At 46.9% G+C, this 25,592-nt stretch overlaps 3 protein-coding genes across 3 annotated transcripts in view; 1 reads left to right on the top strand and 2 right to left on the bottom strand.

Moving 5' to 3' along the window:
• The window catches only part of ARHGEF15 (Rho guanine nucleotide exchange factor 15), a 289,598-nt gene that overhangs the window by 179,703 nt on the left and 84,303 nt on the right, over positions 1-25,592 (bottom strand). The window lies entirely within an intron of this gene.
• On the bottom strand, positions 5,809-12,531 carry ZNHIT1 (zinc finger HIT-type containing 1). Its single transcript, XM_083707232.1, has 5 exons — positions 12,308-12,531; positions 10,122-10,292; positions 8,726-8,805; positions 7,209-7,378; positions 5,809-6,037 (listed from the first exon to the last, which is right to left on the bottom strand). The coding sequence occupies exons 1-5, from the start codon at positions 12,327-12,329 to the stop codon at positions 6,016-6,018; spliced, it is 465 nt and encodes a 154-aa protein (XP_083563358.1). The 5' UTR covers positions 12,330-12,531; the 3' UTR covers positions 5,809-6,015.
• The window catches only part of PLOD3 (procollagen-lysine,2-oxoglutarate 5-dioxygenase 3), a 38,280-nt gene continuing 26,812 nt past the window's right edge, over positions 14,125-25,592 (top strand). Inside the window, exon 1 of the mRNA XM_083706690.1 lies at positions 14,125-14,553. Within this exon, the coding sequence (XP_083562816.1) occupies positions 14,442-14,553 (112 nt within the window). The 5' untranslated portion in view covers positions 14,125-14,441. The remainder of the gene's footprint in view (positions 14,554-25,592) is intronic.

The raw sequence follows: 25,592 nt of genomic DNA, 5'->3' as shown, positions 1-25,592 counted from the left end.
ACTGTGCCATATTTACGTATACACTTGTCACCTTAAACCGCTCTGGTGGCTTGCCCTTTGTGGCACGATTTGACCTGCGCAATTGTTCCTCTTGTGCCCCCTCTGACCGTTGGCTGTCAGAATCTGTCTCAGACTTTATACCTGGATGTGCCTCTAGGGATAAAGACCTCCGTTTAGATACCTCCCTTGGGCTTGGTGTTGCAGGCGACCTGCTTCTCTTTTGCTGTCTGCTAGGCCTACTGACTGGCGATGTTGGAACACCCCTAGATTTTGGCTTTTCTACCTTAGGAGAAGGACCTTGTGCCTGGTCAGAATCTGCATCTGAACCATGTGCACCATCCTCTTCTGGCTCACTACTCTCTGGACTTTCATTCTCAGCATAAATGCCTAAATCATCTCTCAAAATGTCAGGGTTAGCATGTAAGTGAGTCCATCCAGATTGCTCACAAAATTCAGCGCTCCTACTGAGGACCACTCTTGTAGTATCCCCATTTGGGTTCACGAACCTCCAAGATTTGGCGTGTGGTTCGTACCCGCAAAAGATGAGTTTCCTAGCCCTTGGACCTCCCTTTTTCCTTAACGCTTTTGGGATAAGTACATAGGCTGGACATCCAAACACCCGAAAGTAATTAATTTTGGGCTTCTTCCCATATAAAGCAAAATATGGGGTAGTTGCAATTACCGAATTATATACTCGGTTCAGAATATGAGTAGCCGCCTGCCAGGCTTCCGCCCAGTAACTTTGAGGGAGTTTAGCATCAAACAACATAGAGTTTGCCAACTCTTGCAGAACCCTGTTTTTACGTTCGGCCACGCCTCCTTCTTGGGGGGAATAAGGTGTAGACAGACGATGCTTAATTCCCTTTTTCTTAAAGAAATTCTGCAACACAGACCCGGTAAATTCTGACCCTCTGTCTGTCTGAAAAGCAAGTACTCTAGTACCGAATTCAAGTTCTACTGCATGAACCCAATTTTTAACTGTTTCTGCAGTATCTGCTTTTGTTTTGAGAGGAAAAAACCATGTAACCTTTGTTTTGTCATCCGAGAGACACAGTGCATACCTCGAACCTCCCATGCTAGCAACAGGCATTGGGCCACATAGGTCCATATGCACAAGTTGGAATACTTTGTCAGATTTCCTATCTGAACTGGGATAGCTGCATCTATGAACCTTCGCCCTTTTGCATGCAGTACAATCCAAATACTTAGTACATTTGTTCATTTTGCACCCTTCTGATAATTCAGGTTGCCTTTTAACATACTGAAAATTAATATGTCCCAGACGGCGGTGCCATAAATGGACACAAGAATTATGGGTAGGTGAGTTCACACAACCAGCATGAACCTGTTCAACTTCATCTGGACTTGTCTCAAAATAATATAACCCATCTCTGCATTCCACCTGCAAAAGAGATACGTTATTCTTTGAAATAGTGCAAACCCCATTTTCAAACACAGTTTTAAACCCATTTCTATCAAGTTCTGACACAGACAAAATACACCCCTTCAATCCCTTTAGCACGTAGGCATCAATTTCTGTTTGCAAACATTTCAAGAACACTGTGCCTACGGTCTCTAAGGAACGTTTAGTTGAATCTGCCATTGTCACAACTTTAAGGGTTTGCAAATGTCTGCAATTCTGCAAACGGACACTAGATGGCGCCACCAGGTGGTGAGATGCACCACTGTCGATCAACCAGCGTAGATTGCTGCCTTGGCCATGCCCTTGCATCAACGCCATTACTGAAGCCATGTGCTGTGTGCTGTGGGAGTAGCCATGACCTCCTCCTCTTCTTCGACGTCCCCTGGAACTCCTTGTCTGGTAACTAGGGGTAACGGCCTTGGTGCTGTCTTGACCAGGTCCACGTGTGCAATTCCTAATTAAATGGGAAGGGGAACCACAGCGAAAACAGTGTCTAGCTGTAAAAGCATTTACTGTGTGCTCAAACTCAGCATCAACACTCTTAGGCACAGCATAACTCCCCTTTAAAGACAAACCTCTTTCTCTTTGCCTTTTATCCTGTTCATCTGCAAGCCGAGATGAAATGTATTCAAGGGTTAATTCAGTTGAAGGCATAGCTTCCAAAGTTGGAGCTAGAGTCTCATAGCTTTTATCAAGAGAAGACAACAATATGTATGACTGCTGCTCCATAGAGAAAGGAATGCCCAGCTGTCTTAGTTGATTAAAGGCAGACACCATTTTGGCAATATGTTCTTTCACACACGCTCCCGGTTGGAGACGTAAATCAAACAAACATCTTGTAGCATGGATCTTGGCCCCCGCAGTGTTTCTGGAATTTAGCCGCTGCAGAACCGTCCAGACCTCATGCGTGTTCTTTAACTCAGAAACGTAAGGCATTTGCTCTGGTCCCACTGCCAAAACTAGTAGACCTTGGGCTTTCCTGTCACGTTTCTGTGAAGCTGCTGCTGTTGCTTTGTCTTCTGCAGACGCGTCTGCAGCTGCCTGTAAAGGCGGTGCTTCAGTGCAACTCCACAACTCTTTTGCTTGCAACCAAACCCTTACTCTAGCCTTCCAATCTTGCCAATTTTTCCCATTGAGTCGCGTAAACGGGACAGAAAAACTTTCCTGGGACTCTGCCATCCTCCCTGGGGCTTAGGAACGATACTCACACACCTGTAGACCGTCTCCCAGCTGCTGAGGTGGCTCCTTGAAGAATAAGACGTCTTCCAGCGAGTACAAACTGCTCAGTGCCTGTTTAAAACTTTTCTAGGCACATTGCAGGACTCAAGCTGCTTTGAAAGCTTTCGTTGTCGGCAACCGCTTCTGACTTCGCTCCAGTCCTTGCATAAATCACTCTGAACTGCACTCCTTAGCTCCTTCTTGACGTACAAACGCCCATAACCTGTCCCATTAAACTTTAATTAGTTTAATGTAAATGCCCAGTGCGCTTCCATCGTCACAAGTCCCACTACAGCAGAGTATTTCGCACAGCAGTTGAAGAAGGGCAGGAGAGGCAGTATCTTTTCAAAGAGGAGTCTTGGAGCATGCGGTTTGTAACTCAAAGATAAGGTTTATTTACAAAACAAAAAACAACCCTGGCGAAGAACCACACATCTCAGCAAACACGCCCAAAAAGGGGGAGAAAGAGAAGAACAAACACACAGGAGACTATTTATACAAACTCATGTTCCTGGAAGCCTAATGACCTCCAGCTGCTCAGTGATTAGAGCGTTTCTGCTACCCTTTAACCCTTTGATAGCAACACGAATGAATTCAACCAAACTCTGGTAAGGACTCATTAATGAGCCCATCTAGTGGCAGTGACATCTACTTCTGCTTCATTGACTACGCAAAAGCCTTTGACTGTGTCGACCACAGCAAACTATGGCAAGTTCTTAAAGAAATGGGAGTGCCTGATCACCTCATCTGTCTCCTAAGAAATCTCTATGTGGGGCAAGAAGCTACAGTTAGAACTGGATATGGAACAACTGATTGCTTCAAGATTGGGAAAGGAGTACGACAAGGCTGTATATTGTCTCCCTGCTTATTTAACTGATATATAGAATTCATCATGCGAAAGGCTGGGCTGGATGAATCCCTAGGCTGAGATGACACTCAGCTCGATTTCTCTTTTACATCTGCAGGTGAGACAGTGGAAGTGCTGGACCAGTGTCCTGCCTTGGTGATGGACTGGATGAGAACCAACAGACTGAAGCTCAATCCAGATAGGGCTGAGGCACTGTTAGTGGGTGGCTCCCTAGACCAGATGGTTGGGAGGTCGCCTGCTCCTGATGGGGTTACGCTGCCCCTGAAATAGCAGGTTCATAGCTTGGGGGTACTCCTGGATCCACTGCTGTCGCTTGAGGCTCAGGCGGCCTCAGTGGCCTGGAGTGCCTTCCATCAGCTTCACCTGGTGGCCCAGCTATGCCCCTATCTGGACAGGAATACCCTAACTACTGTTGTCTATGCTCTGGTAACTTCATGGTATTGGTACTAAGGGTTAAGAGGTAACAAGTCGCTCTAATCACTGAGCAGCTGGAAGTCATTAAGCATCCAGGAATGTGAGTTAGTTTGTATAAATAGTCAGTTCACCCTTGTGTTTTTCCCTCTCCCCCCCTTGACCTGATTCGCAGACTCAGCTTGTGGCCATGGGTGTGTTTGCTGATATGAGTTAAGTTTGGAGTAAAGTTTTCTTTATGCCGGAGATAAAAGCATGTGTGCTTGATCGCCAGGGTTTTTCTTTTGTAAATAAAGTTTTCTCCTGAGTTCCAAAGTGCTTGCTCCAGGATTCTTCATTGAAAGGTACTGACTCTCCTGCCTTCTTCAATCGCTGCACAAAATTCTCTGCTGAGATAAGATTTATGGCGTTGGAAGCACACTGGATGTTTACTTAACATTAAACTAATTAAAGTTTAATGGACACCTGGTTAGATTACTTCAATGTGTTATACGTAGGGCTGCCTATGAAGATGGTTCGGAAACTTCAGCTGGTGCAGAATTAAGAGGCCAGGTTGCTCACCAGAGCAAGACGGTTTGAGCATATTACACCAATATTGGTCTGACTACACTGGCTACCGTTTAGTTTCGGCCCCAATTCAAAGTGCTGGTTTTGACCTAGAAAGCCTTAAACGGCTCAGGACCGCAATACCTCAAGGACCATCTCTTTCCATATGAAACTACCTGGACCCTGAGATCATGTTTTGACGCCCTCATTCGTGTGCCTCCTCCTCAAGACGTCTGGAGGGTGGCAATACAAGAACAGGGCCTTCTCTGCAGTGGCTCCCCTTCTGCGGAATGCTCTCCCCAGGGAAGTTTGCCTGGCACCTTCATTATACACTTTTAGGCGCCAGGCAAACACGTTCCTTTTTACCCAGGCCTTTGGCTGACCTAATCAACATCCTATACCCTTTGAAATGTGGCTATTTGGCGGGGGGGGGGCTTATTGTTTTTATTTTGATTTTATATATTGTGATCTTTTTTGTGAACTGCCCTGAGACCTCTGGGTATAGTAAAGGACCCCTGACCATCTGGGGTTGCAGCACCCATCTCGCTTTATTGGCCAAGGGAGCTGGTCATGTGGGCAGAATGACTAAGCCGCTTCTGGCGAACCAGAGCAGCACATGGAAATGCCATTTACCTTCTTGCCGGAGTGGTACCTATTTATCTACTTGCACTTTGACGTGCTTTCAGACTGCTAGGTTGGCAGGAGCAGGGACTGAGCAACAGGAGCTCATCTCGTCACGGGGAATCGAGCCGCCGACCTTCTGATCGGCAAGTCCTAGGCTCTGTGGTTTAACCCACAGCACCACCTGCGTCCCTGGGTATAGAGCAGTATATAAACTCAATAAATGAATGAAATGAATGAATTGCCTCCAGCAGTGGTGGTAGAACACAACTACTGCGGTTAGTAGCCACCGATCACCTTACTAAAGTTGTCTAATCCTTTTTTAAAGCCTTCCAAATTTGTGGCCATTGCTACTGCTTGGGGGAGGGGCTTTTGTGGTAGTTTAATTATGAACTGCGTAGAAAAAGCACTTTCTTTTGTCTGTCACGAATCTTTCCAACATTTGGCTTCGCTGTCGCAATCACTGGCTGTACACCCATTGAATGTAATGTGTGAACAGTTCTCTGGCTACGAGCAGAACCAGACAAAGCTGCAGCACTTCTGTTGGTGATTTTTAAATATGCTTCATAGACCGAGACCCATTACCCAGCATTTCATATGTTGTGAGCCACCTTCTTGTGTTTTGTGAAAGAGCGGATTGGAAATTTCCAAGTACAAATATATAAATCTGCCAGACAAATAGTCCCAGGCGACTCAAAAGAAGCGATCCAAGCCCCAAGGCTACAGAACAGATACTTTTTAATTACTTGAAACGCTAGCGACAGATGATGGCGCAAGGCAAAGCGGCCTTCCTCTCCGTCTCTGAGAAACCTGGTTTCCTTCAGCCTCAAAGCGAGGAAGAGCTCCAGGCCCAACCCATCCGAAGGAAACAGGTACGCCGCACAAATGCTCCTTCCACAGGCAGCACAGAAGTTCCTTAGAACACATCTCAGACGGTCCACTTCAGACACCTTCAGGTGAGAGAGAGAGAGCAGGAGTTTCAGAAGAAAGCCTAACAAGGCATTTTCAGTTCTCTGTAATGGCTGTTTATTGCTATAATGGTCTTTTATGAATCTCTTTGTGAGAGTCACCTAAAAAGCGGTATAAAACCCACTTAATTCTTTTTTAAAAAAAACCACAACAACTACAGACATAGGCAAACTCGGCCCTCCAGATGTTTTCGGACTACAACTCCCATCATCCCTGACCACTGGTCCTGTTAGCTAGGGATGATGGGAGTTGTAGTCCCAAAACATCTGGAGGGCCGAGTTTGCCAATGCCTGAAGTAGGGGCTCTGCACCTGCTCACCTACTTTGCATCCTGCCCCCATTAACTTCTGTCACTGTTTAAACCATGAGTAGGCAAACTAAGGCCCGGGGGCCGGATCCAGCCCAAACGCCTTCTTAATCCGGCCTGCGGACGGTCCGGGAACCAGCGTGTTTTTACATGAGTAGAATGTGTGCTTTTATTTAAAATGCATCTCTGGGTTATTTGTGGGGCATAGGAATTTGTTCATTCCCCCCCCCCAAAAAAAAATATAGTCCGGCCCCCCACAAGTTCTGAGGGACAGTGGACCGGCCCCCTGCTGAAAGTTTGCTGATCCCTAGTTTAAACCATCACTTTCCCCTCTCCATGTTCCTCCTGTCTTGCTCCCATGTCATGGCCGCTGCAGTTGTGCAACCTGCCTTTACTTGCGCTCCCCTGCCCCACTATGCAAAACCAGGATTGTGGGGAGGCACTGTAAATCCTCCAATGGGGAATGAGTGACGACATCCTTACGTTTTCATTGTAAAGAGAGAAAAGTTCAGGCTCTGAGTACTACACAACGAAATTCCTACGTTTCTATTAAACACTGTAGAGAGAAAATGGCAGGCTACGAATACCGCTAAACAACCAATCCGGTGCACACCAGATGTTGCTGGACTACAACTCCCATCATCCTTGGCCACTGGCCAGGGGCTAATGGGAGTCGGAGGCCAACAGCACCCCTAGGGCACTACACTAGCTACTTGCTGTCCTAACAGTTCCATGTTGTTATTCTTTTAAAATCCCCTTGGTGGTTGCGGTTTTGGGTCAGGAAATGGAACAGCAGCCCATGCTGGTGGCGACCAGGGTGAGCTGCTGTTTGCAAGCCTGTCTCACCGAGTTTCCTGGTGCGTCCCCAGACACTTGACGCAGCAGTACCGGGTTCCGCACGATACACACGTGTAGTTCGACGGGAAGCCGCAGACGGTGCAGAAGTGGCGCTGGGGCAGGTTGGAAGGGGGCGCACACGCCGTCAGGTAGTTGGGTCCTTCGCTCACGTTCAGGTTCTGTTGGGGAGTCCAGAGGGGAGAAAAAGATATGAACTCAATCCTCACGCCATGCATTATATAGGGAAGAATCAAACCATCTGATGCACATGGAAGAAGGCTCTCTGAAGGAGCGCTGGGAGTGCAGCTTCAAAGTGCGGCCAGTGTGGCGTAAGGGCTGGACTAAGACCTGGGTTCAAATCCTCCACTCAGCCCTGGAGCTCACTGGGCAACCTTGGGCCAGTCGCTCGCTCTCAGCCTAGCCTACCTCACAGGGTTGTCGCGGGGATTAAACAGGTGTGACACTTTGAGCTCCTTGGAGAAGGAAGCGCAAAGCAGATGCCCTAACAGCTTACAGAAAAGAGGCTCATCGCCTACCGACACTGAGGTGCCAGGTGATTGACAGGTGAGCGGCCCTGCCTCCCTGTCCAATTTGGCCTGTGAAGGGTAGGGCAGATATTGATCTGGCCTGCATAATAAGGGACACACCTGTCCCAGGAAATGCTTCCTTGAAGTATAGAGTAATACTGTTCAAAGTTCTGCAATCGCTTTCCCCCTCAGTCAAAGGTCTATGCCCATGGAGCTGGCTCAGTCCTCACTGGCCTGCGTCTGGTTTTTTTTGGGGGGGTGATATATTTTCAGTTTTTATTTGGGGTGTGTGGAATGGTGCCCAATCCAATCTAACAGCAAAAACTTAATTCCTCCGCTTAGTTCTATAGACAGTTATCCTTTCCATCTCTGGGAGGAGTGGTCCCCTCCTCGCTACATCCCTCTAGGCCCGTGGCAGCCAAAATGGTTCCCGTCCAGATTCTGTTGGGACTACAGCTCCCATCATCCCTGACCACTGCTCACAACATCTGGGGCTGATGGGAGTTGTAGTCCAAAATGCTCTGGAGAGCCCCACATTCATTGCCCCCCGCTCTTGGCCTAAGAACAGGAACGTTTGGAGCTTGCCTGGAAACTTTAGCAAGTCTCCACTTTGAATCTCAACCCTGCAATAAACCTGACCCCCCCAATTCAATCCGCAACATTTATTACAAGCCTATCACTCTTGTAAGGATCATTTGCGGAGTTATAGCCAGTGAGCTTTCTGACTAAATTGTCTCCACACACAGCACAGCCTCCAGGCCGCAAATCCAACGACATGCAGATGTTTTGCGCAAAACTAACAAAGCACTTTTATGCTTGCAATGGCTTGGCTATAATGTCTGCAATTGTTCAAACATTTATATTTAAACAGCGCTGTTAAATCCAGGGTGGGGTGGGAAATAAGACCCTAAGGAAGGAGTACATAAGCGAAGCAACTGTTAAAGAATATTTATGCCTCACCCACGTCCCCCAAAGGGGAGAGGGAGGGCGTAGACGCACCTGTTCTTCCAGCAAGGCTTGGAAGTTCTTGCGGAAACGCAGCTTGAAATGGTCTCCCCGCGTTTTCTTCTTCTTCTTCCCTGTATAAACAAAACCCAGGGAATGCAAAGTATTATTTTATCTGGATTCGATAGTATTCCTTGTTGCTGACCGCTCTGCCATGCTTCCATGTTCTTATTCATGCTCTTGTTACGATCTCTCTTCAATAATCATTTCTCTGCTCTGCATCCATTTCTTTCTTTTTCAGATTGAGGGCCGTATGACGTCAAACAGGCAAGTCCCTGTTGGTTTCTGCATCTCTCAAACAGTTGCATTGTTATATCCAATAAAATAAAATAATTAAAACGTAGGGGGATAAATGTTACTACCTACACTCCCAGTGCCAATAACAATCCATTATTTTCAGGGATTGTGAATGAAATGACAAAATTAGCGTTTTGAAATTTAAAAAAAGTTTTAGCTGCTGTTGATAATAAATTTTACTGAGGAAAAATATATATAAATTTATTATTTGTACAGTGTGATGGAACAGTGATAGGTATATCTATATCTGGGGTGTTCTGTTAGTGCAGTGATAGGAATACCTGGGTTTTTTGTGTGTTGTTGGTTTTTTTGAGATGCTGTTGGACTCCAAATCCCATCAGCCCCAACCAGCATGGCCAACAGTCAAGAATGATGGGAGTTGGAGTCCAGCAATTTCTAAAGAGCTACAGGCCTCCCACCCCTGAGCTAACACATCCATCATGGTGGAACCATATCAGTGGGGCTTCTGCCAAATCCTAAAGCCCCTCAGCTAGTGGATTTTGAGTGCAGGATTGCACCTTTGTCTCCCACCATTTCCCGTTTTCTTGATACCATCTCTGCTCAACTCCATCCAGCTTGGCCAACCCTCAAGGGTGAATTTGTGACCTTCCCACGAAGGAGGAATGGCTTTTAAAAGTAATGGACTACGTGGAAAAGGCAAAGCTGACAGCAAGATTAAGAGATCGAAATGATGAACTGTTTACAGAAGAATGGAGGCCCCTTTTAACTAATTGAAAAAGTACTGTAGTGAAATGAAATCATGGGCAGGATTTGAGATAGGAGCAGCGGAAGGAAAATGATAAAGTAATTGTATTAGAGGGATTTATATAACAGATAAGAGTCCGATATATAATGCAGTAGAAAAGAGTTTGAACGAAAACACTGTAGAGGTAAGGATGGGAAGACAACGTATGAAACAATGCAACTATTAGATTTGAAGTGAATATATAAAAATTCAGAAATTCAATAAAAAATAGAGATGAATTTGTGACCCACCTCCAGCAGCAAAGCAGTGCAAGTTAACAGAGTGAACGCCAAGAGGAAAGGAAGATAGCAGAAGTCAACAGATGCAACCCAACGAACGAACCCTCACCTGTTTCAGCGTCGTCGTCAAACTGGGGCAAGCGCTTCACAAGCTGGGGCATGTTGGCGTGAGGGTCATCCTGGAAGTTGTCATTCTCAAGCGCCTCCAACTGGCGGTTCAGGCGCCGCTGCCGGGTGGCCCGGTCTAAGATGCGCCTCTGACCGGGGTCCTGAGACCGTGCTGAGAGAGAAAAAGAGAGAGGGCTGTGTCTGATGCCAGTAGCGGTTAAGAGCGGTAGACTCGTAATCTGGTGAACCGGGTTCGCGTCTCCGCCCCTCCACATGCAGCTGCTGGGTGACCTTGGGCCAGTCACACTTCTTTGAAGTCTCTCAGCCCCACTCACCTCACAGAGTGTTTGTTGTGGGGGAGGAAGGGAAAAGGAGAATGTCAGCCGCTTGAGACTCCTTCGGGTAGTGATAAAGCGGGATATCAAATCCATCCAATCCAAGCAACCCACAGTCTGCCAGGGGAGACACCCCTTGGGCCTTCCGCAATGCCCCTGAACATCTGGATCGCCTCCGCTGAAGCTCAGGTGGCCTTGTGCTCAGGACAGCTTGGTGGCAAGGACTGCCTTAAATCAGCTTCAGCTGGTGGCCCAGCTATGCCCCCTAAATGGACAGGGATAGCCTAACTACTGTTGTCTATGCTCTGGTGCTTTCACTCATCAGTTAAAACCACTGAAAGGTGAGAGCAGACTAGTCTCTCCCCAAAACAAAGGAGCAGAATAGTGCCTGCACACCTGGCCTCGTATCTGACGTTCTACAAATGTTGGAAATTTTTACTCTTTTTTTGGAAAAAGAAAGCTGGGAATCTGGAGATTATCTTTCATTTGGGGTGGGGGAGGAACTGCCTCATTGTCCCCCGCCACCACAAAGCACCCTAGAGGTCTAACAGGCACATTAGCCCCATGGTGACCGCACTACCACATACATTTAGCTCAAGATTATGTTCTATTAACGCACCATCCTGTGGCAGGAGCAAGTAGGTGCTATGCCAGAGCATAGGAGGAATTTGTATTGCATTTTTGTATTTGATTTTTATCTGCAATTTTTTGGTTGTTCACAAGAATATTTTGTTTTTCTGTTTAAGCATACTGCCCTAAATGTGAATCTTTATTGCGTTGGATTTTCATCTGTAATGTTTTAATTCGGTGTTTTGAAAGGTTCTGCTCTTATGTTTTAAGGTGGCGAAGATTTGTTTATTTGTTTAGAAAAATAAAACGGTATTAAAAATTGTTACAAAGAATAAATCCTCCCCTACAGATTCAGTTTCTAAGAGGCAGCCTGGTGCCAGCTTCTTCCAAATAGGAAACACTGTCCCTTCATTTCCAGATTGTTGAGAGGGGCTGACATTCATCAGTGGCAAACCAAAAGGCACTCTGTTCAAGCTCAGATACCCTCCCATGGGGTAAGCTCATGTACTTCCATCATGCCTGACCCCTGACCATGCTGGCTGTGGCTGATGGGAGCTGGAGTTCACCAACTTCTGAAGAGCACCCCCATCGGCTACCCATGAAAGGGATACTGTGTTTGTAGCAGGAATTGGGAACCCACCACCCACCAAACACTGCTGGACTCCAACTCCCATCAGCCCCAGCCAACATGAGCAATGGTCAAGCATGGTGGGAGCTGGAATCCTGCAACATCTGGAAGGCCACAGATTCCACACCAAGGTCCTTTCTCATTACTAGGTGCTAAACTAGCATCAGCATAAGTTGCAGGTTTTCCCATTAAATGCTAGTTCAAAATTAAGCCCGGGTCACATCAAAAACTTCTAGGACCCACCTTGCTTCTGCGATTGCAAGTTGTTTCAAATATTGTGTTTTAATGGCAGCAGCCCACACTGGGACCTTCGAGCGAAGGGCAGATAAATGTTTAGGGCCATGAGAAACACAATGAATCCTCAGCAAGAGCGTTCTTCTGAACATGTGCAGAGTCCCTGCGGAATAAACCCTCCACCAACGACGGTGATGATAACAGTTCTGCAGGTGGGAAGCCGGATTATAACATTACTTTGGGGTTCCCAGAATATCCTTTGTTTTGCAAAGGGCTGCTCCTGCGAGAGCTCAGCAGAATGCAAAACATGCATTCCTTGTTTCCCATTATTTCTTTGGCAATTGCTATTTAAATCGAAGAACACCGAACCCCCTTCGCGCCCAGCAGCCCCGCCGCCCTCCCATTCCCACTGCGAAGTACCTGAGATTTTCTTCTCCACCATCCTGCGAGCGATCAAAGCGGCACAACCTCCCGCAGACACTTCTTCCCGACACTTCCGGTATCGAACCGCGCTACCTCCCTACGCCGGTTCTCTTAACGCAGCGTGAATAGATAGGGCTTTTCAACCATAGAGAGCGGGGAAAAAGATAGAGCGGGTCCGCATCCCGCTCAGGCAAGAGCTTTCGCTTTAATACCGGAGGTTTAGGCTGTATCTCCCCGGGCGGTGGAACCGCTCGCAAGCCGGGGCAAATCGCGCTTCCGCCTGTGCTCCCAGCTCACATTCCTCGGGGAAGCGACTTCGCCGGGTCCTAAACTCCGCCTTTGTTTGGCGCAAAGCCTTTCCAATGGGGTTTTTTTTGTGAGAAGGGAGAGGCAGGAATCGCTGGTGGCGATTGGGAGGGAAGGCAAAGGGAGCCCAAGGCAAAGGAATGTCATCTCCTCTTCCAATGTTTAGGGCTGTGATAACCACAATGAAACCTCAACAGGAGCGTTCTTCTGAACATGTGCAGAGTGCCGGCGGAATAAACCCTCCAACAAGCACAATGAAATGTAGGGGTGGGGGATAGCAAAGTTGGGAGATAACAATTCGCAGGTTGAATGGCAGTACTGAGCTTCGAAACACTTTATTTGAGCCCGGGGATGTAGCTCAGTGGTAGAGCGCATGCTTTGCATGTATGAGGTCCTGGGTTCGATCCCCAGCATCTCCACCTTTTACTCCTCGCTCTGCCGCCAAGTTGACACGCGGACAGTGCTGTAGTAGGTTATCCACTTAGGGCTATCCCTGTCTGTCGAAGCCTGAAAGGGCAGATGAACGTTAAGCGCGAAAGAATTCACGGAGCTGTTTACAGTTACGTGTGTCCCACTGCCCACGTCTTCAGAGGCAGTATAGTGCAGTGGTTAGAGTGTCAGAGCAGGGAGACCAGGGTTCAAGTCCCCACTCAGCCACGAAGCTCACTAGGTGACTTTGCCCTCAAAGATTGCTGGGCGCTGTCCTTTGTTGCTGATAAAATCAAACTTAGAATACGAAGCAGAGGAAACATTTGTCAAAGTATAGATAAAAACCGGCAGTTTTAAAACAAATTAACAGAAACAAAATTACACGCCTGGGTAGGCTGCTGCTGGCCTGAGCAAAATGAAGTTTTTTAGGAGGCAGGGAAAGCAATGCAAGGCATGTGAAATTAATGTTTCGAATTCTAGTGCTAAACAGACACGCCATATGTATTTAGTTATAAAAAATAAAAGTATTTATAGACCACCACGTATTTCATTCTTTTAAAAAACTTTTAAAAACCTCTCTCTCTCTCCCTCTCTCTCTCTGTGTGTGGCATCAATTACAATTGCAGAAAAATGTATCATTAACTGCCTGCATAACCCTGGTTTTCAGCAGGTGTATGAAAGTGGCTAAGGCTGCCGTGGAACCATCTGGGCTCCCATCATTTGAAGCACGCGAAGTAATACCGCACAGCACGGGGCGAGGGCTTTAATACCTTTAAAATCAACGGCAACCCCCCCTTCCTCCCTGGACCCCCCCTTTCAGATCTCCCACCCACCCCGCGCGCAGGTTTATTTTCTTGGCAACGTGGCATTGGAGGAAGCGCAGGTCTCCCCCTCCTTCCTCCCTTTTCCAAACACTTTTCGCGACCAGATTTTCTACTACTTTCTCTCGCCGTCCCGAACTTTCCAGACTCCTGATTGGCCCGCAGAGGGGGGAGCCCCCGCGTTCCGATTGGCCGTCCCTTACCCGAGCTGCCGCGCGATTGGATGGCGGCCCCTCTCTTTTTTTCCCATGGGCTCCCATTGATGAAAATGACCAGGAAAGAGACGCGAAGGTCCTCGCGGGGCTATATACTGATTTTTTTCTGGTTTTGTGGGTGGGCGCAGCGGGAATATCGGGGTCCCGCCGCCTCATTCCGCCCAAGGAAAGTGGAGGGGGGAGAAATGGGAAGAGGGTTTCCGATCTCCCCTTCCTCCTCCCCCTTCTTTTTCCCAGCTGCGGGGCTGCTGCGGGGAGGAGCCTGACGTCGGTCCGGCCCCGCCGATCGCGAGAGCTGAAAAAGCAGCAGCCCTAGCGGGCCCCGCAGTCTCTCGCCTCGGTTCCCGGGTCGCCTCCACCATGAAGCGGCAGAGATGCGTCTTTCTAAGCGCCGCCGCCGCCGCGATCCTAGCCACTCTGCTGATGGGCGCAGCCGCGACCAGCGAGGAAGATCAAGAGGCCGTCGATCCAGGTACGAGACGAGATCGGGGTGGGGTGGGGGGTTGTCAGGATCGGTAGCAGAATGACCTTTCCAGGAATCGAGTGTTTCCACGCCGGAATGAGGCAGAGGTTGCAGTGGGGGGGGGGTTGCAAAAATGGGGGGGGGTGTCATACATATATGCACACGAGGAGGGAGAGAGACATATTGGCAAATAGGAAAAAAAGAGGATCGACCCGGGAATTGCAAGCTGCGCACAATTGCACAATTGCTGGCCTTTCTCTTCGCTTTCTGGGAGAAGCTGGAGGGGCTATAATAATAATCATAAATAATATTTTTTTATTTATACCCCGCCCTTCCCGGTTCAAAAAACCGGGCTCAGGGCGGCTAACAACAAATTTAAAACACTTTAATTGCAATACAACATAGAAACAGCATAAAATACAGTATAAAAGCATGAATAACAATAAAATTAAAAGTTCAAAAATCAATCAAAAATCAAAATTAAAAGTTCAAAAATCCATCAAAAATCCATCCAATAAGCATTAGTCACCAGGGCTAGCTGGCTGAATTAGTCCTACTTGGGCCAGCGAGGAGGCCAGGAGAGAATTAGCTGTGGGGTCTCTGAGCAGGTAAACAGCCAAGGAGGTTGTGGACTCCCAACACCCATCAGTCCCCACCAGTGGGCCTGGGATGATGAGAGAGGTCGTTCCCAACATCTGGAGCGAGTGCATCGCTTTCGGGTCAGAAAGCAAGACGTTTGCAGAGACGGGAAATGTGTAGCCCAGGCATAGGCAAACTCGGCTCTCCATATGTTTTGAGACTACAACTCCCATCATCCCTGGCTACTGGTCCTGTTAGCTAGGGATGATGGGAGTTGTAGTCCCAAAACATATGGAGAGCTGAGTTTGCCGATGCCTGGTGTAGCCCTACAGATGGTGTTGGGCTCCCGACTCCCATCAGCCCCCAGGCAGTGTGAACGGGTGGTTGAGGATTGTGGGAGTTGTAGTTCAGTGACATTCTTGGCTGCAAATAATAATAATAATAATAATAATAATAATAAATTTTATTTATATCCCGCCCTCCCCAGCCGAAGCCAGGCTCAGGGCGGCTAACAACAATCAACAATCAAACAATCAGATATTCACACATTCTAAAAATATTTCATTATAAAAATCAATTAAAATCAAATTAATGGCAACTAATTAAGCAAGATTCTAAGCAGGTTGCCAGAGGAGGGAGTCAGGCTGCGCCCTGACCAAAGGCCTGGTGGAACAACTCTGTCTTGCAGGCCCTGCGGAAGGATGTCAGGTCCCGCAGGGCCCTAGTCTCTTGTGACAGAGCGTTCCACCAGATTGGAGCCGCAGCCGAGAAGGCCCTGGCTCTAGTTGAGGCCAGCCTAACCTCTCTGAGGCCTGGGACCTTGAGGATGTTATTATTTGCAGACCGTAGGTTTCTCTGTGGGGCATACCAGGAGAGGCGGTCCCGTAGGTACGAGGGTCCTAGGCCGTATAGGGCTTTAAAGGTTAAAACCAGCACCTTAAACCTGATCCTGTACTCCACCGGGAGCCAGTGCAGCTGGTATAGTACCGGATGAATGTGATCTTGCAGCGAAGACCCCATAAGGAGTCTCGCCGCGGCATTCCGCACCCGCTGGAGTTTCTGGGTCAGTCTTAAGGGCAGCCCCACGTAGAGCGAGTTACAATAATCCAGTCTGGAGGTGACCGTCGCATGGATCACAGTGGCTAGGTCAGGGCGAGAGAGGTAAGGGGCCAACTGCTTAGCTTGGCGGAGATGAAAAAATGCCGCCTTTGTTATAGCTGTAATCTGCGCCTCCATAGAGAGGGAGGTATCGAAGATTACACCCAAACTCTTAACGGACGGTGCTGGCACTAATTGCACCCCCGCAAGAGATGGGAGTTGCCCCCTCAATCCCATATCGTCCCGCCCCAGCCAGAGGACCTCTGTCTTCGAAGGATTTAACTTCAACCGGCTCCCACGTAACCATCCAGCCACAGCTTCCAGACATCTCGCCAGTGTATCGGGGGCCGAGTCAGGATGGCCATCCATCAACAGATAGAGTTGGGTGTCATCGGCATACTGATGGCAATCCAGCCCAAAACTCCGGACAAGCTGGGCGAGGGGGCGCATAAAGATGTTAAAAAGCATCGGGGAGAGAATCGCACCCTGAGGCACTCCACACACCAAGGAGTGGCGCGATGACAATTCCCCCCCGAGCGCCACCCTCTGTCCCCGACCAGAGAGAAACGAGCGCAGCCATTGAAGGACTGTGCCCTGGATCTCCACGTCCATTTGTACATCCCGTTCCTTGTGATTGACCAAGTGAGCCAGGCAGAGGGGAAATCAGAAAGGTGTGTGTGTATATAGAGAGAGCATTTGACATAGTCCATGTGATAGCGGAAGAAGGGAAATGTTACCAGGATCATCTTTACAAAAAGACACACACATGGCACTAATATTATGTACTGATGTGTTTTGGAGTAACGGGGGAGCAGAGAAGAAAGGTTGTTACACGGGTCAGATGAGAAGCAATAATGGCCACCAACTTGGATGATTTCAAGAGAGGAATGGACAGCTAGGAATAAGGTGATCAGTAGCTGTGCCCTACTTCAGCTCAGGCAGCCTGGCACAGAACAGTCTTAAAAATACTTGTCTTTCTTCTGCCAGAGCAGCAGCGGCAGCCCTGCTGTTCATCGGCTTCTTATGCATAGGATTTCTCTCTAAGTGTTTGTCTTTTGCAACAGATCCCAGTTCGTAGATCTCAGAGTTCTGGTACAAAACAAAGTTGATTCCACCAACCGGCAGTCAGCAACCCCTGGTGCAGGTTTCCTTTTTTGCCAAGTCTTTTTCTTATTTTTGCCAAGATGTGACAAGCGCTTTGTAGCTAATCAAAGAATGTATTGTTGAGAGAGTTAGCGCTTTGTCCAGGTGGTGACTTGGCCTGTCTTGGTTCATTCTCCCTTTGTGAGCCTTCTTTTCCAGAGGATGCTGACCTACATAATCTCGCCATGGTTGGGTTGTCTGAGGTTTTGGGTCGATACCCCACACTGCTTCAGTATCCACGAATCCTCTGACACGCTAGTGTGGCTCTTCCGCAGCATCGTACCCTCTAGCCTTGGGACAGAAAAACAGTTCCTCCTGCTGCTCCTCTTCTTGGTTTGAGGAAGCGTCTTTTACTGCCCTTTGCTTGTGATGTGAAAGTTGCAGACTTGGCGACTTAACAGAATTTGCAAAATTGCAACTTAACTGCTGCCCAGAAATATTTCATGGTTGTTTTGCTGCTGCTGCTGCTGTTCTTGATTATGGTAATATTGGGGCAGTAGTAGTCATAGCTTACTGTTCTGGATCACACCGAGGTTCATCTAAGTCCAGCATTCTTAGCGTAGCTAACTAGATGTTTCTGTGTGTCCTCTAGGAAGTCCATCAGGACGGGACTTTAGGGCAGAATTTCGAGGGCTCTTCGCCAGAATGAGGACCCCCCAAATCCAGCAGGGCTGACTTACCGCATTTTAAACTGAAAACAGGCATTGGCCTCTAAAGAGCTCCCTTTCCACCCATAAGGCCATAAAGTCCAGAGTTTAAAATGACCTAACTGCATTGCTGAATTTACAAAGGTGGCAATTCTCTTGCTCCTGGCTTGTGTGACTCATTGTGGTCTGGCCTGCCTTGGTTCCCCTGTGGCTGAAATACTTGCCATTTATATTTTATTTTATATTTCATTTCATTTTGTTTCGTTTTATTTTATTTTTACCCTGGCCAAGACCGGGCTCAGTGCAGCTAACATGATTCTATGATTCTATGATTAAAATACAACTTTAAAAACAAAATTAAAATACTACTTAAAATGCAGCCTCATTTCAGTGGAAGCCCAGATCAAAAACTGTTTTGCGGGGACGAGGCGGAACAACTCTGTCTTACAGGCCCCGAGGAAAGAAATCAGATCCTGCAGGGCCCTGGTCTCATGAGGCAGAGCGTTCCACCAGGCCGGAGCCAGTGTTGAAAAGGCCCTGGCCCTGGTTGAGGCTAATCTGACTTCCTTAGGGCCCGGGATCACTAGAGTGTTTCTATTTATGGACCTTAAGGTCCTCCGTGGGGCATACAGGGAGAGACGGTCCCATAGATACCTGTCTTTATAGTTCCTTCGAACTTCTGAAGTCGAGAGCTGGCAACTGCTAAAGTGGGAATGGGGAAGTCAGTGGCCCACCAGATATTGCAGGACTCCAACTCCCATCATCTCCAGCCGTTGGCTGTGCTGACTGGGGCCGATGGGAGCTGGAGTCCAAGGAGATGTAGAGGGTTGGTTCCCCATGCCTACTCCAAAGCAAAGTGAGCTCTTGGAAGTAATGCATTGGGACGCCCACCTCACACTTAACCTATTTTTAGGGTTGTGTGTTTTAAGCTTGCACTTGAAAACGCAAAGCACAAGCAACAAAACTGGGGGCACAAAAGAAACCTGCCAGCTTCTTGGCATCATCCTAGGAGTTTCAGCATTTTATCGTTTAGTAGCTTTTTAGTTGGTGATTAATATTGTCTGCTGGGGCTGTTGCCTCTTGAAAAGGGTTTTGTGTATAGCAAGTTTTGTACTTGAAAGTGGGGGCTCTTGCTGTCAGCAGTTTGTTGCTGTTAGTCCTTCATAGATCTTTCTCGGTGGCTTAGTGTTGTTTAAGGACAGCTCTCCAATGTGAGTTCCAGGGAGATGGCCTCTCTCTCTCTCTCTCTCGCCCCCCACTCAGCTCTGCCAGTAATTATTTTTACAGAAGTTGCTGGATAGGATTTCATGGGGCTGGTGACTTCCGGCTTTGCGAAATATTACCGACTGCCAAAGGAAATATACGGACCGTGGAGACAGCTGTCCGGTTTTTGAGAAGTATTGCTATGTCCATGAATGGAACGCTGCCAGACTAAGACATTATCATATTTATGCATTTGCTCTATTTGGACTCAAGGATTAGAGATCCCTGGTCCTAAATCTTAGTAGGTTGTAACAGATGTCCTTTTTCTGCACTCTCTGTCTGTGGCTAAACAATTGCTAAAGAGCTGAATCCTTAGGAGAGGAAAAGTATGGTTTGTACAATTCCAGACTGAAGCAAGCATGAGTTGGCATAATTCGAAGATAATTTAAAGCACCGGGCCTGCAGCCTAAGGTCTCATTCTGCCACAGCATTTAAAGCCCTAAACAACTTAGGCTCCCAATATCTGAAAGGCCACAATCAGAATGAATTTCAGAAACCAAAAAGTCGTATCAAAAAATACGACTTTCGAGCCGTCTGGCCCCAGAATGCCAACCAGGCATTCAGTTTTGGCAACTGTAGCCCTGGTTTAAGGAGCCATTTGGCCCCTTGATTATCTACCTGAGTTTCTAACACTGCAGTCTGTCCCTACAGACCCTCTTGGCTGTCAAGATTGTCTGAGGGAGCCCACCTGGTAGTGTGGGATGTATGAGGGCATTTTCTGTGCCAGACGCCGAGTTGTGGCGTTCCCGCCACACAGAAAGGTGAAGACACACCTGGTTCTCGTGGCCTTGACACCTGAGAGATGTCTTTTAGGGCTCACCCTATTTTTGATTGTGGCTTAACTCTTTTTAAAACTGTATTTTTAACTAATTGTAATCCATTTTGGATGGCGTGATAAGCCAAACTATGCAGCCACAGGAGTAATCTCCCAGCCAGCTCCTGGTTTCCTCTGATGCAAACATGGTACCAAGACCTGTTCACAATGAAGGAAAGGGTGAGGGAGGCATGGCCAATGATTGAGGATGATGGGTATTGTAGTCCATCAGCATCTGGAAAGTCCACAGATGTTTTCCCCTCCTCATACGGAGCTAACATGCCTGCTACTTTTCCCTCAGCACCAACCCACTAACTTAATTTATCTGTTGAACTGGGAATATTCGAGCACAAAGTTTGACCACTTTTTCACATAGGGTTTTCTCATTCCTCTTAAAGCTCTTTCTTTTCGTCCATTATTCCTTGTTCCTGCGGCAGGTTTTGTTAGGCGGCAGCTGAATAACTTTTCTTTCTTCCCTTTCTCAGTTGCCTCTGACTGGCTGGTGCCTTTCTCTTCAGCTTTTCTCTCTCTCTGAGCGCACGGGACAATTTGAGACGTTGCCGGTTGGTTCTCGAATTCTCTGGCGACGCAGGGAGTGGGACGGGCTGGGAAGGCTCTCGCCAGACTTTCCAGAGTTTGAGGAGCGAAAAATAGTAGCATGGAAAATATTGCCAGAGGGATACAATCGTAGGTTGGCAGGCTAGGTGGCGGCACCGACAGCTGAGAGGAGAAACCCTTGTTCAGGAGAAGTTTGTTTTGATGTGGGAAGGATGGCTTCTTTTTGGCTTGGGTTTAAAGCATAAAAATAAATGATTTTTTTTCCAACGGATTTTTGGCATTTAAAACAGATTTTTAAAATATGCTTTTGGAGGAAAAATATTTCTAAAGATAGTTATCTATTTAAGTTACATTATAGTCCAAAGGCTATTCATCAGGAAATAAGGATTTGTTTTAAGTTTTTCATGTGTGCTAAACTCAGTCTAAGTTTTTTGTTTTTTGTTTAAATTGTTTAACCACACCAGTTAACAAACATGGATACATTTGCTATCATGTTATTGTTTTAGTTAAATAAATTGTTATTAAGGACATGATTATATTTCTCCTTCCAATAAAGTACGACGGAAAAGTTGTCCAAATACAAACAGTTAACTTATAAAACCTCACAATAATTTCATAATTATCTGTATATGTATTTTTAATAGTATAACCAAATCAATAATTGTTGATATAACTGTAAAAATGGTTGTAAATAGTAAGAGTACACCAGCAAGAATGAGTCTTTCTGTCAAAAATATGATTTAAATCAAGTCTTACTTACTAGTGATTTAAATCAAATCCACCCTGGTTTAAAGGCAGCCTCTTTTTGTTGCCAGAGCTCAGATGGGAAACCTTTTTCTCAGACTGAGGGCTGCATCAGCTGAGGCACATTTACATTTGCTTGAAGTAGCTGTTAGGGGAAGGACTAGCAGAGCATATGCTTTGCATGTAGAAGGCCTCAGGTTCGGTCTCCAGCAAATTCAGGTAGGACTGGGAGAGACTGGAGATTCGCTGCCTGTCCGTGCGGACATTACTTTGCCAGATGGGGCAGTGATCTGAGTCTGTACAAGGAACTTGGGGAGCTGCTTTAGACTGAGTCATCAACCTACTGGTCCATCTCCCAGATTTCAAACCAGGTATCTTTCCCATCATTACCAGGAGATGCTCTATAGCTGAACCATGGCCTTTTTCCAAGTACAGTGGTACCTTGGTACTCAAACACCTTGGTTCCCAAATGCTGAAAACCTGGATGTAAGGGTTCCGGTTTTCGAACATTTTTCGGAAGCTGAACGTCCGATGCGGTTGTCGGCTATTGTTTCCGGGGCGCCTGCACCAATCAGAAGCTGCACCTTGGTTTTCAAAAATTTCAGGAGTCAAACGGACAACCAGAACGGATTAAGTTTGGTGCTTTTGTTTTTGCTATTTATTTTGCGTTTTTGTTTTTCATGCTTTTTCAGTTAATTTGTTTTTGTGACTGTGTGGAACCCGGTTCAGCTACTGATCGATTGATTGTGTGACTGCGGAAATGGGGGAAAAACAATGACTATCATCAGTGCAAGAAAGAAAGAAAAAAATAATTTAAATTTTGATCATCTACAATACTGTCTTCATTTAGTTTATAGTATAGTACATTGATTATTGCTTTCATTTTATGGATCAATGGTCTCATTAGATAGTAAAATTCCTGCTAAACTGCTGTTTTAGGGGTTGTTTTTAAAAGTCTGGAATGGATTGATCCGTTTGCAGTCCTTTCTATGGGAAAGCGTGCCTTGGTTTTGGAACGCTTTGGTTTTGGAACAGACTTCCGGAACGGATTAAGTTTGAGAACCAAGGTACCACTGTACGAAGCTGCTTCCTAAGGGAGTCTTGGCATCCTCTTTTCCCTCTGCTTCTCTCTGTCCCTGGGTGACCGAAAGCACCCTGGTCCTCTTTTTCCCCAAGGTACTGTTCAAATTTTACTCTCCGACTAAGAGGGACCTTCCTTTGTGAGCCAGAGGCCTCCTGACAGAGCAGCAGCCTTGGCCTTCCCCCAAGGCTGCATTCCTGATCCCCTGAAAGGCCCATTGAGGAGCCAGAGGCCCTGGCGCTGTCTGGGACCATCGGAGCCAAAAGGGGACGCTCAGGGCTTTAAAAGGAGGAGAGCGGAGGGGACCCAGGATGGAGTTACCACTTAGCTGTGCCAGGCCTCAGAGACACAGCTCTTACGGTTGTTGTTTTTTAATAGCTGGGAACGGCCAGGAGAGACAGGGCCCAGCAAGATATCTGCCCATCACTCTTGTCTCAGGAAACTCCAAAGACAATGTGCCTTTTATTCTCATTTTAATTCCGTCCGCCATTAGATTGATTGCAGAACTCGGCTCTGAATAATTGCTCCTATTAAACCACTCTGCCCACGTGGTGCATGGCCTTAGATGTTGGACTATGGTTCAAATCTCCACTCGGTCCCAGTCTAACCTACCACACAGGGTTTTTGGAAGGATGAAATGAGGTCGGGGAGAGAATTGAGCTGCTTGGAGGGTAGGTGTGGCGTGCACATAATAAAATACGCAAATAAATGCTCTGTATTATTGAGTGCGTTCTTGTGCAGGGTCAGGGTGGCGCAAAATGCCTCTCTGCCAAGTGTGGAATTGAGCAGCAAATGGAAACAAGAGACCAGATCCATTTGTATCTTGTAAGGAATTGTAGAAAGAACCCTGGAATTTTTCAGTTTTCTTTTTAAAACTCCCTGAAACAGAAAACTAGCTCAGCAGGGCTCAGCTACCTTTCTCCCTGCAAGTTCTTCATTTTGCAAGAAGTTTTTCAACGGGTGCATTTTAAAAACTGCTCCTTCCATGCCCACCTCTCGTATTCTGAAATGGCACCACCTGGTCAGGATTCTACCACTCCATTCTGACGCTTCCATTGACCGGGCTGGAACTTGAGATTTACCAAAATCTGCTGACTTCCACACTGGTCCTGTAGGTTTCAGTGACGCTGCCCTTGCTGTGTGGTCACAGAGGCTTACTGTGCCAATGTGTGGGTGCCATTATGCCATGTAAGCACATAAGGCCTCTGTGTGTGTTTGGCGAAGCCTGTGGAACTCATTGCATTAGATGGATTTTGCTCAGTTTCCCATCAGTTCTGGAACAGCAGGGAGATCTGTGGCAGATGCATCATTGGGGGGGTGTCATTTTTTCCTTGAGGCTGTACCCGCCTCAATTCCATGCCACTCAGCACCCTTCTACCAGCCTGCCATGCCTTAAAAGGTAAAGGTAAAGGGACCCCTGACCATTAGGTCCAGTCATGGATAACTCTGGGGTTGCGGCGCTCATCTTGCTTTACTGGCCGAGGGAGCTGGCGTACAGCTTCCGGGTCATGTGGCCAGCATGACTAAGCCACTTCTGGCGAACCAGAGCAGTGCACGGAAACGCCGTTTACCTTCCTGCTGGAAGGTGCATCTACTTGCACTTTGACATGCTTTCGAACTGCTAGGTTGGCAGGAGCAGGGACCCAGCAACAGGAGCTCACCCCGTCGCAGGGATTACATTGATATAATAAAACAGTGGCTATTCTCTGCTCCGCCTCTGTTCCTGATTCATTCAGTCCACATGAGAGAAATCTGGAGCCTAATTTTCTTCCAATAGAGATTATTGGTCCCAAATGATGGGACAGCATTGCATCCATCTTCCATAAATGGATTAATAAGAAGAGGCGGGAATTATAGGGACAGAACTACCCAAACTATAGAAATTTATTCATGTACATGACTGCAGTGGCAAGAATGTTGTTTGCCCAAAAAATGGGAAGAAGAAGAAGCCCCGATGAAACAAGAATAGATACAAAAGCTTATGGAGTACGCAGAAACGGCGATACTTACCGGAAAAATAAAAAAATCAAGATAACCAACTTTTTTTATATAAAAGAATGGAAATGGTTTATTGAATAGTTACAAACAAACTGTAAACTGACAAGAAAATTGGCAGAATTATTGTAATAACCTGCAGTTTTATAAGAGTGTACAGTCGTACCTTGGAAGTCGAACGGAATCCCTTCCGGAAGTCTGTTTGACTTCCAAAATGTTTGGAAACCAAAGTGCAGCTTCCGATTGGCTGCAGGAAGTTCCTGCAGCCAATCAGAAGCCGCGGAAGCCCTGTCGGACGTTCGAGTTCCAAAGAACGTTCGTAAACCGGAACACTCACTTCCGGGTTTGCGGCCTTCGGGAGCCAAAATGTCCAAGTGCCAAGGCGTTCAGGATCCAAGGTATGACTGTACATTTAAAGTAGATGAATAAATGATTAAATTAATTTGGAATGGGCAGAAAATATATATCAAAAACAAATTTAAGGAACCACAGAAAGAGGAGGAGGGAAGTCGAGTTTCGAAATGTCAAAGTGATTGTAAAGTTACTGAAATGTATAATATTGAAAATCATGGATAGATAGATAGATAGATAGATAGATAGATAGATAGATAGATAGCAGCTTAGAGACCAACTAAGTTTGTTCTTAATATAAGCTTTCTATCTGAAGAAGTGTGCATGCACATGAAAGCTTATACCAAGAACAAATTTAGTTGGTCTCTAAGGTAGGGGTGTGTGTGTATGTGTGTGTGTATATAATAAAGATAAGAGGTGGGGAAAAGACCATAGCTGAGCGGTAGAGAATCTGCCCAGGTTCAATTCCCAGGTAGACCTGGGAGAGAGAGTCGAGTCTGAAACCCTGGAGGAGCCACTGACTGTCTGGATCGCCAATAATGAATTGAGATGCCACAGTGGTTTTACGCAGGATAAGGCAGAGATTCCTGTGAGTCAAAAGGAGCTGTGTTGGTGGGATGACTCACTAGGCCCCACTCCCCAGAAACCTGGCAATGGACCCCTGGATCGAGACATTTCTCACAGCTGGTTTGAGCTGAAGATGCCATGGGAACGAGGAAGAGTCATTGGTCCCAGCAGAGTCACTCCGATGCTCTGAGCCAATGCTGCAGCTGTG

This window comes from Podarcis gaigeae (assembly GCF_964106915.1).
Source record: "Podarcis gaigeae genome assembly, chromosome: 13".
In the NCBI taxonomy this organism is placed as follows: domain Eukaryota; kingdom Metazoa; phylum Chordata; class Lepidosauria; order Squamata; family Lacertidae; genus Podarcis; species Podarcis gaigeae.
This window is presented reverse-complemented; position numbering and strand designations above follow the sequence as displayed.